General features: G+C 40.8%; 1 protein-coding gene across 1 annotated transcript in view; it reads right to left on the bottom strand.

Annotated features, from left to right (window-relative positions):
- AK8 (adenylate kinase 8) overlaps nucleotides 1–16,404 on the bottom strand; it is an 81,304-nt gene that overhangs the window by 47,070 nt on the left and 17,830 nt on the right. The window contains exons 6-9 of the mRNA XM_009998976.1: nucleotides 7,952–8,033; nucleotides 6,216–6,287; nucleotides 5,208–5,408; nucleotides 2,302–2,433 (exon numbers count right to left, since the gene is read on the bottom strand). Of these exons, the coding sequence (XP_009997278.1) occupies nucleotides 2,302–2,433; nucleotides 5,208–5,408; nucleotides 6,216–6,287; nucleotides 7,952–8,033 (487 nt within the window). The remainder of the gene's footprint in view (nucleotides 1–2,301; nucleotides 2,434–5,207; nucleotides 5,409–6,215; nucleotides 6,288–7,951; nucleotides 8,034–16,404) is intronic.

Raw genomic sequence — 16,404 nt, 5'->3', positions numbered from 1 at the left:
CCTGCTGAAAAGCACCTGGACTGCTGGAGGGTAACTCAGAGTTCAGGGAAGAGACTCCCCAGATCATTTAATGGTCCTGTAAGAATTATATTTCTAGAACTGTGCTAATGCAATATTATCATTGACTTCAAATACACAGAGTACCAGGAGACCCAGATTTGAAGTTTTACTCAGGCCAGTTGTACATGGGATCCCCCTGCTCTGGGCTCAGGGGGCACTTGCTGACCAAGGTCCCCCCAGGTGAGGGAGATCCAAGGTCCTGGTCCCTGTGCCACAGGGAGGGAATAATGGCACAGAAATGGGACACAGCATCACAGGTCTTACTTTCAACTCAGTTTTGGTACATTTTAGCTAACAGCCACTTTGTACATAACTGCATCACCTTGCAATTGATAATTTTAAGTTGATCCCACCCTTTCTGAAACCAACACCACCAACATCTATAGCAGCACTGATGCTCATGGAGAAAGAAACTCCTCCCTCTGCTTCATCACTGCTACCCACATCACTGGGCAACCCAGAGTGAGAATCCTCCACAGCAACACTTCTTACACAAAGCTGAAGACTTACTTCAGTGACAAGGGATGAACCCAAATTTGAACAGTCATCAGTTGTCCCGGAGAAACAAATTGATATTCACAACAAATGGGGTCAGAACAGAAACTCAGTGCTCATTTTTAAACCTCTGCTTCAACCCCAATGGTTTAATTGGAAATTAAGTATATGCTGAATACTCTTCAGAAAACTGGTCTTCCAATTCTGATTTAAATATTTAATTCCACCAATACTGGCTTTACAACATACTTAAAATTCAACATGTGGGTAAAGCAGTGGTAACGCATTTAGTAAAAAGAGCTGCAACTCTCTTATATGGTGGTTACTTTTTTAAAAATGCAAATTTTGACCTAGATGAAAACTCTATCGAATGTGCAGTTTTAGAAATAAAGTTCAGAAAAAATATTCAGAAACATAAGAACAAGTTAATTTTTCTTGAACACATTCCAACACGTCTCATTTTTCAGTAAGTACACAATTATTAAACCTAGAGCTTTAAACAGACCCACAAAAATTTAGTTTTAATATGAAATTACAGAACAGAGCAATATGAAAATAACTGACAGCACAAATATTGTATCACACTGATTTTTACTATTATTACTGTAATATAGATTTAAAAATAATTGACATTTACCTTTTTCAAGTTGATTGGATATGATTTTAGTCATGCATTTAAAAAAATATTAAAATCATCAGATGATTGGAAAAATCATGAAAATGAAATGAAAATAATAAAATGAAATGAAAAAAAATCTTTATTCTCTGAAAAAATCTGATTAAATCTGTATTTGAAAAGGATAGAGCTCAGAGCTTGAAGTGCTCGTGCATATGTGAAGCTAAATCCAGGTTCAATGAAATCTTTTGGCTTCATCAGGACTTCAGGGAAGATGCTGGGAAACTGGCACATTGCTGGGGACAACTGAGTGTGTTCCACTAATTAAAGAATCTCCTGAAGATAAAAAAATCCCACTTCATTCTGATATTTTCATTTGGTATCAATTGAAAGTATGCAAATAAAATGAACTTGCATTTCCCTTAACAAAGAGGATAAGACTGATCAGCACATGTTACAGATATCAGACATTTGTTTAAAATAATTTATGGTTAATCCACTATTAGAAGACATCCTAGAGCATGGGCACATGTTGGATTGATCCAGTCACCAGGTTGTGTATTAATATTGTCAGACTTTTTAATATTAATCTGCTAGCCATGAAGAAGAATTTCTGGGCCTCCTTTAGAAAAGAAAGAAAATGCGCTTGGAAATCATTGTTTCTTCTTCTAATACACCAAATGCACAGAACTTGAGTCTTCATTACAGAGTAAATTGGAGTAAATTGCCTCATTAAAGAGTAAATTCAAGTAAATGGGAGTAAATTTAGAGTAAATTGGATTTTTAAAGTGTCCCAGTTGTGGTCAGGCAGTTGAAACTGGAAAGATGTGACTCATAATCCACTAACCCACAAAAGTCAGAGCACAAGAATCTAACACATGGAAAAATAGTGGTGTAAATGGTATAAAAAGCAGTGACTGGAAGAACACTAGAGCTGGTTTGTCACAGAATAAATACTTTACTGGCTTATATTTCTTTCTGTTTCTTCACTTCCCTCAAAACTGTGACACCCACAGTGAGAGACAAACCAGAATTGTACGAGCGAGTAAGAAAGAAGGGCAGCGAAAGAGAACTGATCAAAAAGAGAGAAAGGAGGGATGGAGCAAAGTGCATATTTACTGAGAACTTACTGTTGACAAGGCTGTATTTCTGAGCTATTAGTGCTGCCTGCAGGCTCTTCCCACTGCCTGGGGGTCCACAGAAGAGAATCCGTGGTGTAAAGGGGGCGGCCGATCGGTGCCGTGTTCGGACACAGGTCAGGACTGGGACAGGAAAGGCAAGAAACACAGGTTAGCTCCTATTTCTTTTAAAAAAATAACAATCCAAACAACAAACCAACCAAACCCAACATTTATTAACTCCTCTCTCTTTTTTTCAAAGGTCATTGTGATCATCAGTTATCACTGAAAGGAGCTGGATAGTCCAAGCAAACCCAGGGCTGTGCTAAAACTGCCACGTCAGCTGCTCATGCTGAGGCTCCTCAGCAAACTCCCCATCATCCCACTCCTGCACTTGCTTTCATCAGCAGCTGTCAAACCATTTTAAAGAGCAGATTCAATTAATAATTGCTCTTTTACCATGTTGTTTTTAGCAGAAGTAATTTTTGCTGGATAGGTACAATTTCCCCATGCAAATCATAGAGGGATATAATTACATTTAATACTTTCTGCAGCTTCTGAGCAAATATTGAAGTGTAAAAACTCAGGATGTTAAATTAATATGACATTTATCCAGCTGTGTGTGTTTGATTAACAGACTCCTAATTACAATATTATAGACTTGTAGCATAGGATGTCACGACACAATAGAGCATTGACAACACAAAACTGACTGTGCTTTTCTTCTTTTGTCCATCATTTTGGTATCACATAAAGGCTTTTTGAGCTGCTCTCTGCTTCCCCTCTATGTGCTGGACAGCATCCCTCTCCATTTTGGGTTGCAAGTGAAATATCAATTTCAGGTTGATGTACAGATTATGAGAGCTTTGGAAAGGTGTCAGGACACGTGAAGCATCATCAGCCTTGCTGTATGAGAGATCTGAACTTGGTTACAATCTCAAAAGAGAACCTGATAGATCACCAAGCAGCTAAAAGATGACACAGCTCAGCAGTGAGGACAAACCAGAATGGTATTTGGACACAGCCAGACCCTCTTACTCCCTGTGCCCCTGGCTAACACCACCACTGCAGAGAGCAGCTCAAGCTTTGGCACAAGCTGGGCAGGCTTGCCAGGGACCAGAGAATGAAATGCCAAGGCCAAGTTCATGCCACCCCAACTTGACTGCCAGTGTTACCCATCATCAAACAGCATGGGGACACCTCTGCAGGCTTTGATTTTTTCCTCTGTAACTACAAAGGATACAATGAATTGTTAGCCCAGACCTCTTCAGTTCAAATTAAGGTCTCTAGACTAAAGAGTCCTTGCAATGAAATGGTATTTTAGTCTAACAAATTAGCCAGGCTTAGACACTAACGTTTGTGTGAATCATAAGCCCATATTAAAGAAAACCACACAAAAGGACTGATGGAGAACATCAGAAGGATCAGTAGTTTCACTATCACTGTCCACACACTGCTGAAAACTAACAAACTTGGTTTTTTTCAGAGGACCCACTCCTAGACACTTTGGTATCAATATAGAACCTCTTGTGATAAAGCAGCAGCTCCAGAAGTTTCTAGACAGTGACCCTGAAGTACCAAGTAACTCCAACTGCAACCACCTGGGATGGTTCCAGGCTCCCTCCAGCTCCACAGGGACATTCCCAGCTCCAGTAGATCTCACACATCCCAGCCCACATCAGCTGTCACTCCAGCAAAGTTGGAGTTTACAAAATATAATGGTATGAAACAACCCATGGTAATACCCATATCAACATCTCCTTTTTTTTTTTTTAACTCTAGCAACAAAAATACTTTCAAAAACCCCTGGAAAATCCTAACATAAAAGTGTATTTGCTGCAAAACTGCCTAAAACCCCAGAATCAGCTACCCAAGGAGTGCTCTAGTTATTCTGAATATTTTCCATAACCCAGTGTACTGAAAAGCACAAACACTACAGGCAAAGCATCCTGCTTACAAATGATGCTTAATTTGCAGTAAATAACCAAGTTAATTAGGAGTAATGATCCCCTAGACAGTCTCCACATCTAATTATTTTTTAAAAAAAAAAAAAAGCTGGCTGCTTGATGCACTGCAGAAAAAAAGATCTAGAGAGGATTTTTTTTCATTCCAGTTTTCAATTTATCTCACTACATTATTAATTAATAATAATTAATATTCAGGCACTCACATTTTTATTTACAATTCAAGGCATGAATTCTTTATGAATGATGATATGAACTTTTAAATTTAATTAAGTAATTTAGAGGTAATTAATGTGTAAATTCAGAATATGAACTTCCTGCTTGTTTATCTTAAAAGTGCAGCACTTGTTAGTAAAAAAAAAGACCTTTTTGAGATGCAAAATTACTGGGATATAACACATCATCTACAGACTGACAGCTACAAAGTATATTATCAATTGGTCTTCTTGGCAGTTTCCTTATTCTTTCATTGAAGAATCAACATGAAAAGTCAGACTGCATTACAGTCAGGCAGAGGCAAACAAGAAGTGTTGAGCAGAAATTGTTGAGCAGAAAAGCTACCAGCCCAAACAGCTTTTAAATAATGAAATGTTACTGGCTTTGAACTACTCCTACTACTTGTTATCAGGCTTGTGGAAGGGACTGGCCCTTGGGGAGATGAACAGTGCAGCCTTTTAGAAGAGGCTCTCACAGAAACAACCGTGACACTCGCTGCACTGAGTCAGCTGTTCCTTGGTAGGACTGTGGAACTAAGACTTTCCAGTTATCTGCACTTACTCTAGTCCTGTAAAATAATTACCAGAACAGCCCAAACTCTGCACTAGAGAGAGCACAAATCAGCTAGGAACCATCTGTGTTGACTACTCCTAATCCTACCAGCTGTCTCTAATAGTTAGGAACTTCCCTTTGCAGGAGAGTTCAACTACCAGATTTGCCATAAAGGTCCATACCCACCCTGGGAGAGGACATCCATAGAAGGCTGGTCTGCATTGATCAATTTCAGAACTTTTTGGTAGATCTGGAAAACCTCTGGAAAGTTTCTGTGATATTCCAGCAGTTTCTTTAACATGTCCTGTTCAGACAGATCTTCTGGCTTCACCAAACGTTGCTGCACCAGCGGATCAGTTGGCCAGTCAAAGGTGGTGTGGTACACCTCTAGAAGTTAGACACTGATTAGGGACTAAGAGGATGATTTATTAGATCTTTCCCACCTCCAAAAGGTTTCCTGAACAAAATCAAGGGCTACCTTTAAGCTACATGTTGGTGGCACAAGCAATCACCTGGGCACTTGTACTGACAGTGACCCAGGTAACTGGCCACCCATGTAGCCAAGACAGCAGGAGAGCAAGAACCAGGAGTTAAGAATAAACTCTCCAAATTCTTCAACTGAACCTTAAAAGAAGACCTTTTATAAGCAAATCTCCTTTACAGCAAAAAGGAAAAAAGCATTTCTTTAGTTAAGAACCTCCCTCCTAATTCCACTTCTAAAATATCTGACATGATTTTTTCTTTTCATTGAGCAAAGTCAGGTTTTTATTTCCTGGTGGACATTTGATAATGATACTCAACAGACAATACAGAGCTAACTCTAGTTGAGAATCATTTAATGCAAGATACCTAAAACCATCCCTGCAACTCAGAAAAGCCTCAGGATCTAGCAAAGACGTGGAGCAAAATATAAGCTCATGTGGACAGATTGAACCTTCAAATATTCTGTCCTGCCATAGGCTACTTTTTTCTGCCTCAATACTGAGCTTTCCATTTCCCCACACTTCATTGGCACAGAAAAGAATGCAATGTCAACAAGCACTTTTCCCAAACAGCTTAAATTTATATTTATAAATTCCTACTGGTTTTTAAAGGGATACCATTTGAATTTTAATCCCACTGGTGTTACAATGCTCCTGAGCCCAAGCAACACTCCAGTTTCTAGTGGAGATCAGAAAGACACACATACTGCACCTTCTGTGATGGGATCAAGCCTCTTCCCACTGTTCCTCTCAATTAGCACAGTGTCTGAAGCATAGAACACAACTAGGTAAAAAAAACAAAATAAAAAAGAAAACAGTTCAGCTCTTGTGACTTACTTACTTTGCTTCCTGTAACTGTTGAGATGTATCCTAGTATTAAAGATGGATAAATGCATTTCAAGCACATCTGCCTCATTCTCCTTTCCCAATATTCTACCTGCAAGTACTTCATTTAATCAGATTTTTTTCCAGCTTCTAAACAATATCATGGGATAAAACAGACATGAATCCAGCCCAGCACCCATCAGTACTAGCTGTCCCCATCAACCACACCAGGTAACAAGGTTCTCCCTCACTGACCCTGTGCCTGGAGCCTGGGACAGACACACCCAGGGATCACTCAAGACTGATTCTCTCCTGTACCACAATTACTGTTCCCCCAGGTACCTTGGTAGTGAGACCAGGGAAACTTAGTTTTCAAAAACCTCACAGGAAAGTGTTCAAACTTGATTAGAAAGCACCAAAAGATGGAGAACCTGTCACTTCCCCAAGTTGATTTTGGCTGATCATCCTCACAGTTAAACACTGTAATTTAATTACTATTTTCCATGCATTTGCTTACAGGTTTCAAACTAATTCTTCTTATGACTTTCTTCTCTGTATCAATGACTCTGTTCAGACACTTTTCTCCCCATTAAGGTTCTTATACACTGTAACACTCACCTGCTCTCAATCATCTTTTTTATTAACTAGACAGACTGAGCTGTAAGATTCTCATTCAGGTCTTGGCTGCACGGATATAATTGTGAGCAAAACTCAACCTCAGATGTTATCAGCTACATTAAAAATACATGCAAGTACTAGACATTAAACATTTTTGCCTCACTCTATTGCAGTGATTCTGAATTCTTCATTAACAGTCGAATCCCTTCCAAATCAAATCCAAAGTGACAATTCATCCAGTTTAGCTAACAGTCTGTTCACTATCCACTGGCAAGCTCTGCATTTATCATTTTACACTGTATTCCACACAATCATAATGATTTCCTGCCTTCTAAGTGGATCCTCTAACTATATTAATTTGGGACAACTGGCTCCTAGATGGCCAAGGCAGCTGCTAAGGGTTTGTGTGTCAGCACTTTGCCAGTAAACAAACATTCCTCTCAATGCAAGTCAGAATCCACACATACTCTAAAAGGTGAAGCTTAAAATCATGATGTTTCCAGAATCCACCCATGCTCTGAAAGGTGAAGCCAAAACCTATGATATTTCCAGTTCACTTGGTGGTGTAAAGTTTGCTGTTTGCATTCCCTAATCCAACAGATGGATTTGTATTTAGTACAAATTTAGTACGAATTTCTGTTTACTACAGGAATTGTTTCAGTCTGAGGAAATAGGCTGATTTCTATAGAAATCAGAGTCAGAAAACTTAGACCCTCTCCTAGAATAGGAGGAAAACAGAGCTGCTCAGAGACACTTGGCTGGAGGGGTCTTGAATTTACAGAACTCTTAACATGGAAGAAAAAAAAGGGTTCCTGTGTGAAAGGCAGGGTTTAAAGCCTCACTGGTTACCTGAAGTTCTTTTGAGTGAGTCTGAATCACATGAAAACATTCTGCTGCCTGGTGACTCCAGTCTCTTCAGTATCACCATTGAATTTATTGAGTATTTTTGGGAGAAACACTTCATTCCTACTGGATGCAATCACAGAGAAACCCTGTTCTGCTTACCAACATGCCTAGGAATGATGCCAGATGATTGCAGCATCCATGCCTGCTCCTTATTTTCAGGGAAGCCTTCCAAAATCCATCCCTATTGAACAAAAACATGAAAGAGTTACTGATGCTGGAAGAGAAAACCCAAAATTTAGCATGAAATACCAGTGCAGAAAAATCACCTCATCCTGATCTCACAGCAGCACAGGATTTGGTAGGGATGCTTGTGAGAGAAGAAAGCAAACATGGAGCAGTGATCTTTTTGTGGAACAGCATGCACTAATACCACTGCCACAGAGCCATGGGGACTTCTCTATTGTAGCAATGATTTATTTTTTTTTTTCATGTTTCAATCTTCTTTTCTTGAAAAAAAGAAACTTCTCTCTCAAATAAAAACAACCCCAAACAACTCCTACAGTTTTGAAATATTCAAAAGGATAACCAGCTCACACTGTGTATATATATATTAAAAAAAAAGAGGCTAAACAAATCTAAAGACAGATTTAATGCCAAGAACACTGAGAAAAATATGCATGCTTTCATTATTTTCTTAAATTATACAGGAAAACTCACAGTAATGGACCCAGTGTTCCCAGAGCTAATGAAGCAACAGAGCAAAAGAAAGAAAAAAAGAAAAAAGAGCCTTTTGCTCCCTTAAGTCCTTGTTATAGCCAGCTAAGTGTTGGATTGAACATCTTTAAAAAAACATTTACAGATCTGTGAAATACTGGGGGAGAGCTGCAGGCTCACTCAGGTTCTGTGTGATGCAGCATTTGAAATCAAATCCACATCCCAGCCTCAAGTCTGTATCTTCTAAACTTGCCCAAATGTATCTGTGAAGTTGCTTAACCACACACCTTCTTGTCACTCAATCCTACACCTTCAAAACCACTTCATGGTGCTACAGTACAACTGGAAACCATCTTTGCACTGCAGTGAAGAAGATATTTGAATATTGCATTAGCCACCCATCGTTCTCTCCCACCTAAATCTGAGGCTCTGTCAGTGCAGGGTCCAAAGGTTTTAGAATTATTTCAGGGAACCATCTCCATGACTCCTGCAGGAGGAAACTGGGACGTTCCAATTACACAAGAAAATAGAGGAGACTATTCAAAATTCCTTAATTAGCCTGGTTTCAGGAAGATGTCAGCCTGCTGATCTCTGTAGAAAATAAGAGATCCAAGTAGCTACGAGGCCTTTGTGCCCCTCCCAGTGTTTGCTCTGTTGAATTAGAATGAGCCAGTGGTTAAGGTCACACAGGTGCTGAGAAATCAATTTATCCCCTGGGACTTGCAGGAAGCAAGGCTGCACAGCATTGTGAGTGGTGTGCAAGGAACTTCAGCACCAGTTCTGAGCCTATTGTGCTTGTACAGCAGGTACCCACGGGCCCAGATCCTCTTTGTCCAGGGGGAGGTGGCACCAGAGGCCTGAAGTCAATAAATTGATGCCAATTTGCAGAGACTCCAAATCTGGCTCATTTTCTCCACTCCAAGTGCAATGCTTTTGGAAACTAAAACCAAACCAACAAAACCCACCCCACAAAGCCTTCTGATGTCAACAGAGCTCATTGCTCAACGTCACACACTGAGCACCAGGCACTGAACACAGAATATTCCTTTTCCCAGTGCTTCGCAAACTTCACAAAGCAGATACAAATTTCAAAGGTCCTTGAAACAGGCAACAACCAATTGTATAGCTAAAAAGTTTTTGCAGTGGACGAAAACATTGCTCAATAATAGCTTCCTGCAACAAATCTATTTTAAAGCATTAAACTAATGTGAAATAAACACAAACTACTAAATCAATGGATCTCATTTCAAGAGGTCTCCGAGTTCCAGGGTATCAGTCAGTCCCTAATTAGAATACATTATCCATCTACTTGACACTTCAGTGAAATGTCTATTCCACCACAGAGCTACAGCTTTGTTCAGAACAGGTTTATTGATATTCTGCTGCATTCCCTCTCCATACCCCCAGTGGCTTGGTTCTGTTTTATCACACATCAAAAAGGCCGTATGCTCAGGGCACCCCATGCACAGCTCAGAGCTGGAGGTCTGAACAGCTGCAAGTGGTGTGTGGTATCACAGGAGGGACAAGCTCCAAGCAGATGTCACAGATTAAAAAAAAAAAGAAAGAAAAAAAAAAAGAAGAAGAATTAAAAAAAAAAAAGGGTAAAAAGGGAACGTGGCTTGGGAACGAAGCAGGAGGCAGCAAGACACAGCAGAGCAAGACCTGACTTAAAATCTGCCTCTCATGCTTTATGCAAACACTGGTCTTTTTTTGCCCTCCTGTCTATCATTAAAGTGTAATTAGTAACTTTACATGGTAAATTTGTTTCTTAAAGAAGCCATCTACTTCTTGTTCCTGATGGCAGTGACCTTACACCGAGACATGGGACGCATTTCATCACATCAAGGGTGGAAACAAAGGCTAAAAGTGAAGAATTCCACTGTGCCTTTACTCCATGGTCACTGTTCCCTCTCTTTTGGCTGGAAACCTCAATCCTTTCCCACGTCAATACAGCACTCTGCTCTTGCTCCTCTTCCCAAGCCATGCTGAAAACAAGGAAGCTCTTTCAAAGCCATCACTCTCCTCTCCAGATTTAAGGAATCTGGAGAACAGGAAAAGCTCATTCCCAGATGTAAATCTCATTCCTTTGCTGGCACAAAACATCCAGCTATGATCCCAACCCTGCACACTTTCACACTTTCCACCCCAGTAACAATTACTTGAGTGAATCACTTCTTCCTTGTTATTTGACCTGCCCAGCCTCATTTTTTGAAACTATTTTTTTCTAATTACAGAATCCAAATTTGACTCTGCTTTAGCATCCTGAAAAGGGACAGCACAAAGAATTAGTGCTGAATTACATGGCACATCTGAAAGAAACCTCAGCCACAAGCACAAAGACCAGAGGTCACAATTTCTGCTGCCTTTAGGAAAACAAATCATCACGCCAGGTTTTCCACATCATCATTCAGTAGTTCTTGACAAGGTGTTCCATGCCTTTCAATCTCATCTGGAGAAAGGGGACAGACAAGAATGCAAAAGAAATTATATCAGTAATAGCTTTGCCAGTATGGGTCTCAAATTTCTGGATTGTTCAGAACTCAGCAGACTGAGGAGCACAGTAGGAACAGTTTCAGCCCAGCCCCTGCAGCCCATCACCACCCGCAGTGTGGATGATGGAAGAAGCTCCAATTTTAGCAAATTTCCCATTAGAAAGAATCCTTTTATCCCACACATGGTTTCTATAGGCTGACTGAGCTGCAAAGCTATTACAAAAAAAAACAACCCCAAAACAACAGGCACCTTTTCTTCTTGGCAAACAAAACCGATGGTGAACAGACAGATTCTCTCCCCAGATGAAGCTACTAACATCACTGTCCTTGCATGGAGTTCCAGAGAAAACACAATGATCTTTATCTGCCAAGGTAAAACCAGAAAGAACTAACAGAACCACTGCTCTCTTTCCTGTTCAAAGATAACCACAGAATTACTGAGGCTGGGAAAGATCTCTGAGATCATCAAGTCCAGCCTATGACCTAACACTTCAGAAGTAATTCTGCCACTATCTGTGTCAATCCCTGGCCTAACCTTAGTTTCTAAATGGTCCTAAGACACAAGCAAGGCTGCTCAGCTCTGCCTCTCACAAATCTACCATGTAGCAACCTCTTCACCAGCCTTCCCCAGTTCTCCCAATTCCCTTCCCAACACCAGCAGCCAGAGGGGCTGTAGCCAACATGTACTAACCCTGTAAGATGAAAACTCTTCGTATCAGCTTCCCAAGTCCCAGGTTCTAACAGAATGTTTGCAATAAGTTTTCTGTGTGTGCTGGAAGACCTACCTGCCTGATCCCTCAGATCCCTCACAGCCCTCACTACATTTGTATTAGAAGAACACACAACCCAGAGTCTCAGCAGAGCTGTTGATCAATAAAAATGTTCTCCTTGGAGGATGCCTGTGACATCTATAAACCTGTGAGTGTCAAAACAATGGCACAAAAAAAATCCTGTGTTCCTACTGCCAGTGGGATGAAAGCTGTACAATTAATGCCAAGCCAATGACACCACAAGGAGAAATAAAACAAACAGCTGGTGGTACCATGGTCCAACACACTGCTCCTAATCTATTAGCAGTCTCAGACAAAAAAGAGCTGACTCATGCTTTGAGAGAAATGCCAGAAATCTGTCCAACAAAGTGCAAAATCCACAGCATTAATTCTATTTCCTATCACATGAGGAAAAAAATGGAATCAAAATGCACAGCTCCCCTTTCAAATGGAAAAGACATACAGAGAGTGAGGAGCTTTCAGTGACCACAAATGGCTACCTATGAAAAGATTTTTAACAACCACAACAACTTTGAAAACCCAACTATGTGGTTTTTCTATAAACAGCTGAAACCTTAACTGGACCAACAACATCCACCCCATTCTTGCTGCATGTCAAGAAAGGTTTATAAAGGGTATTTTTTCCCCCTTGGAACACACCCAGCACTGATTCAGTGGTGCTGGTGATAACAACAGGGACAGAAAATGCAGGCAAGACACTAAGCAGCTGTTGGAAATTTAACCATCTTGTCACCTTGCTCAGAGTTCACCTGACCTAATACTTAAAATAATTGTCACTGAGAGCTCCTTCCCTTGATATGAGAGCCATACCAACAATTATAGACAGCATGGGGCAAAATAGCACCGAGTGGATGCAGCCTGTGGAGGGCACTGGGTTTTGCTTACACACTGATGGTAAAACTCACTTCAACAATCTCACAACCACTACTGGAAAAATGAGGTGCTGAAAACACACCTTCTGTTAATCAGGCAAAGAGACTGATGTCCTCTAGCAACCCTCTCGGGCAGAACAATTGAAGAGATTACATCTCCAGCTATTCATTACCACCCTGATCAGGTTATCCTCCCCCCACCTCATCCTCTGTAATTGACCATCTGATCCGGCTCAGCCAGGGCAGGGCCAGGGAGAGCCCTTCCACCAGGGCCTTAAGCCAAGAGAGTTAACTTTGCACTGAAGTACACAAGGGCTTCTTTGACAATCATTCCCATTGTCTGAGTCCTAAAAGACAAAACATTGAATCAGAGTCAGAACATTTTTTCAGCCCTTGTTAGTTCTGTTGCTTTTTCTCTGCACCTACAGACATCTCTGTGCTGCAGAATTGCCATCCTAAAAACTACAAGACAACGGCCCAACCCCCAAGATGACTTTGTTTTATATTGATGACAGGATCCAAGCTGCAGATCACTGCAAACTACACCAAAAATCAGAGAGAGAAAAGCACAAGACGTAAGTTTTCCAGCATATGTAGTTTCTTTCAGTGCCCAATGCTGAGACACTTTAGGAAGCAATTTTCACACTTCAATGCAAAGTTTATTACCACCCGTGCTCTGTTCAACCAACAGGGTAGGTAAGGGTGATGTTGAGAAGCAACAGATTTCAATAAAACTATGAGCCTTAAGTTATCTCTGTGAGGTCAGGAAGCACCAGTCACACCCTGACCCAAAGATGTGGCTGGGACAGGTCTGAAAACACCATGTATCTGAAAAAAAGCTGCTTAGTCCTTCATCAACATAACACCTCCTTTGGACTGGACCCTTTCCTCTCAAGAAATGCACCACATCATGTGCAGTCTGGATTTTGGCACTGCTTAGAAACAGGGTTTTATCCATTAGATTAGTATGTCTTTTAAAAATAATCCCTTCTAATGGGCTGACTCAATAAACCATAACATCTACTGGAGATTTTAAAGGAAACACATGAAAGAGATTTTGCTTTCCTTGAGTGCAGACATTAATTTCAACCAGTATTAATCTACTTCAGTTCTCTTCTGGTTAAAAGTCTCTACTTATATTAAGGCAGAGCACATGGGGCAGGAGGGGGGAGGCCACACGACTGTGAATACAGCCAAGCCTAAAATTCAGTTGCCTCTTTGTATAAACCAGCAGTGAACCTGCTCATTATTACTCAGAAGAGAATATATTTAAATGCAGTTTTTTCATCAAATGGGAAGCAGAAAAAAAATACACCATGAGAAACAAAGAAAATTGCTGTGAATAACATCAGATTCTCTTCCCCATTCTCCTCCACAAGAGTTAAAAATCTCGACGTATTGATTTTTATATATTTTCTGTTTATCTGTTTTGTCCACTAGAATTCTGCCAGTTGCCCCAGGCAAGCAACAAAGCTCTGCTTGTTCAGCCTTTGATCATCTCTGTGCTGGAAGATTAGCATATGCACACTCTCATCCTCCCCTTTATCCTGTTAATAAAGCTCCAAACTCCCTCTGCTGATGTTCAAGAAAGCAACCAGCTCCCGAGCCCCGGGTGATTTGCCCCCATTCCCTCCTCTGCTCAGGACTCAGAATGCTAACTACTCTGCACGAGTTGTCTAAGTGCTTATCCCACCGGCCCTCTGAGGAGCAATTCTTACTTGTTTGATGCAGTCCACGTTTGACAGACGTTTCTGGATCAGATTGGCCCAAAGCTCATTGGGAATTTCCTAAAGAAAGAGCAACAACAACAACAACAAACAAACAAAAAAGGCTGAATATTCACAATTGAGTTCAAAAGGAATCTGAGCATGCAGGCATAGTGTGGTTAAAGGTGAACTGAGATGTCTTCTTCAAAATAACTAACTCAAGCTGTGCCAGGCCCAAGTCATTAACATATCACAGAATTAATAAAGGCACAAAAATCAGCTTTCAAGGTAAGCTGAACATGAGCCTACATCCATGCCTTGTGCACAGGAAGGTGGGAGCTATGCCAGGTTCTGTGCACTAACACACACCTTGGACATCAGGCTCCTTCAGAACATCAGACCCACAAGTACCTGACCCACCACTGTCAGTGGACTCAGCATCAACCCTCTGACCAGCTCTCCTGAGAGACCAGCAGGGTCTCAAGCAACAGAGCAAGTAACAGAGAGAGTCTGATTTCATAGTTTGTCATGAGGTTTGTTTCATGGTTTCAACTAACTTTCACTCTTTCACCACCCAGAGAGTTGATTGAAAGTACATTCTAATGGTAAAGTTTGTTTCTTTTTAAACTCAGGACCATGAAATGGGATTGAAAGTGTATGTGCCAAGATTTTTAGAAGTGCTGTTTCTTTCTGTGACTGTAACTTTCCCCACATCTAGAGATGTTTTGGAAGACACTATTTGCTACCAGAGCAAAGTTCCTGTACAGATTTAGCAGGTTTTTACCCCCATGACAGCTCTTCCATGATGACATTAGATTCCTGACAAGAAATCAACAATACCCTTCCTTCCTTCTTGTAAGAATTTTCTCCACTATCTTGTTAATTCAGGCCTTAATTCTATGCTGAACTTGGTTGAACAAACTCTGTTTTAGACAGTTAAACTTGACAAAGTCTAAACCTTTGGCCAGAGCAGCTTTTAATTGTTTGCCTAAATGCTTTGATGAGACACGTTCATTTTGGTAAAATGAATATTCAGAAAAAAATCTGCAGTCAGATTCTCTACTTCCCAAGCCAAAAAAAATACTTAATGATGGTAGACTGACTCTTTATTCCACACAATTCCATATACTGTGGATTACCATCCCTTTTTTTCCCTCTAACCAAACAGCCTGAAGGGCATAAAGCCAGGGAAAGAAAAAAAAAGAGTATTTCTGTAGGTTTCCTTTATGCTAAAGGCTGCAGATAATACAATGAAAATGTGGCTGAATGTGTGAAAAGGTTTCATAACCATCTTTTCCATTTTATCACAAAATAATTTGAGCAGGAGAAACACAAGGCACTTTAAAGAAGCACTTCCCAAACCACAGAGACCAGTCCTCAGCTGGAGGAATGGACAAGGTGGCTCAGTCAGGTGGTGGTTTTCTTGTCTTGTTTCTCTCTGCTGTCCCCAGTTCTCAGTGCCTCCCCTAATATCAGTCATCCACAAGCAGGTAAAAGAGAAAAAGGGAAAGAAATTGCTGTGTTTCTTGAAAGTCAGTAGGTCCCAGAGGGTGGCTCATCAGAGCCTCCTGCAGCCTCTCCCTGCTGGAGCCTGGCTCTGTGGCTTTGAGCCTGTCACCTTCCAAAGGTGCCTCATGCTGCTCCCAGGAACAGCCCGTGTCCTTCTCACTGCTTTGATGTGTCATGTCAAGACAGGCTGGTGACTGCTGGGGGTCCACTCTGCTAAGCCTTGCCAAACCAATTTAAACCAAAATTGTACTAGCTCCTTCCAGTGCAGTAGCATTCCTTGGGTCTCTTTTTTGAGGGGGTTTATTGCAGAAAAGCAATCAAGGACACGCACGTGAGGATCTCAGTGGTTCAGTCCTTCTGCTCTTTGTGGCTCCACTCCAGTCTCATTTCCTGGTCAGTTTTCCTCCCACTGAGCAGTGCCCTACAAAATCATTTTTTCAACAGGCTGCTTGTAGAACACTTAGTAATTCGACTAGAAATCATCACATTTGATACATATCAGCCCATTTATAATTTCTCAATCCTTAA

Source organism: Chaetura pelagica, unplaced genomic scaffold (assembly GCF_000747805.2).
Source record: "Chaetura pelagica isolate M959 unplaced genomic scaffold, ChaPel_1.0 scaffold405, whole genome shotgun sequence".
NCBI lineage: Eukaryota > Metazoa > Chordata > Aves > Apodiformes > Apodidae > Chaetura > Chaetura pelagica.
The sequence above is the reverse complement of the archived record's forward strand: the minus strand, read 5'-3'. Positions and strand labels throughout refer to the sequence as shown.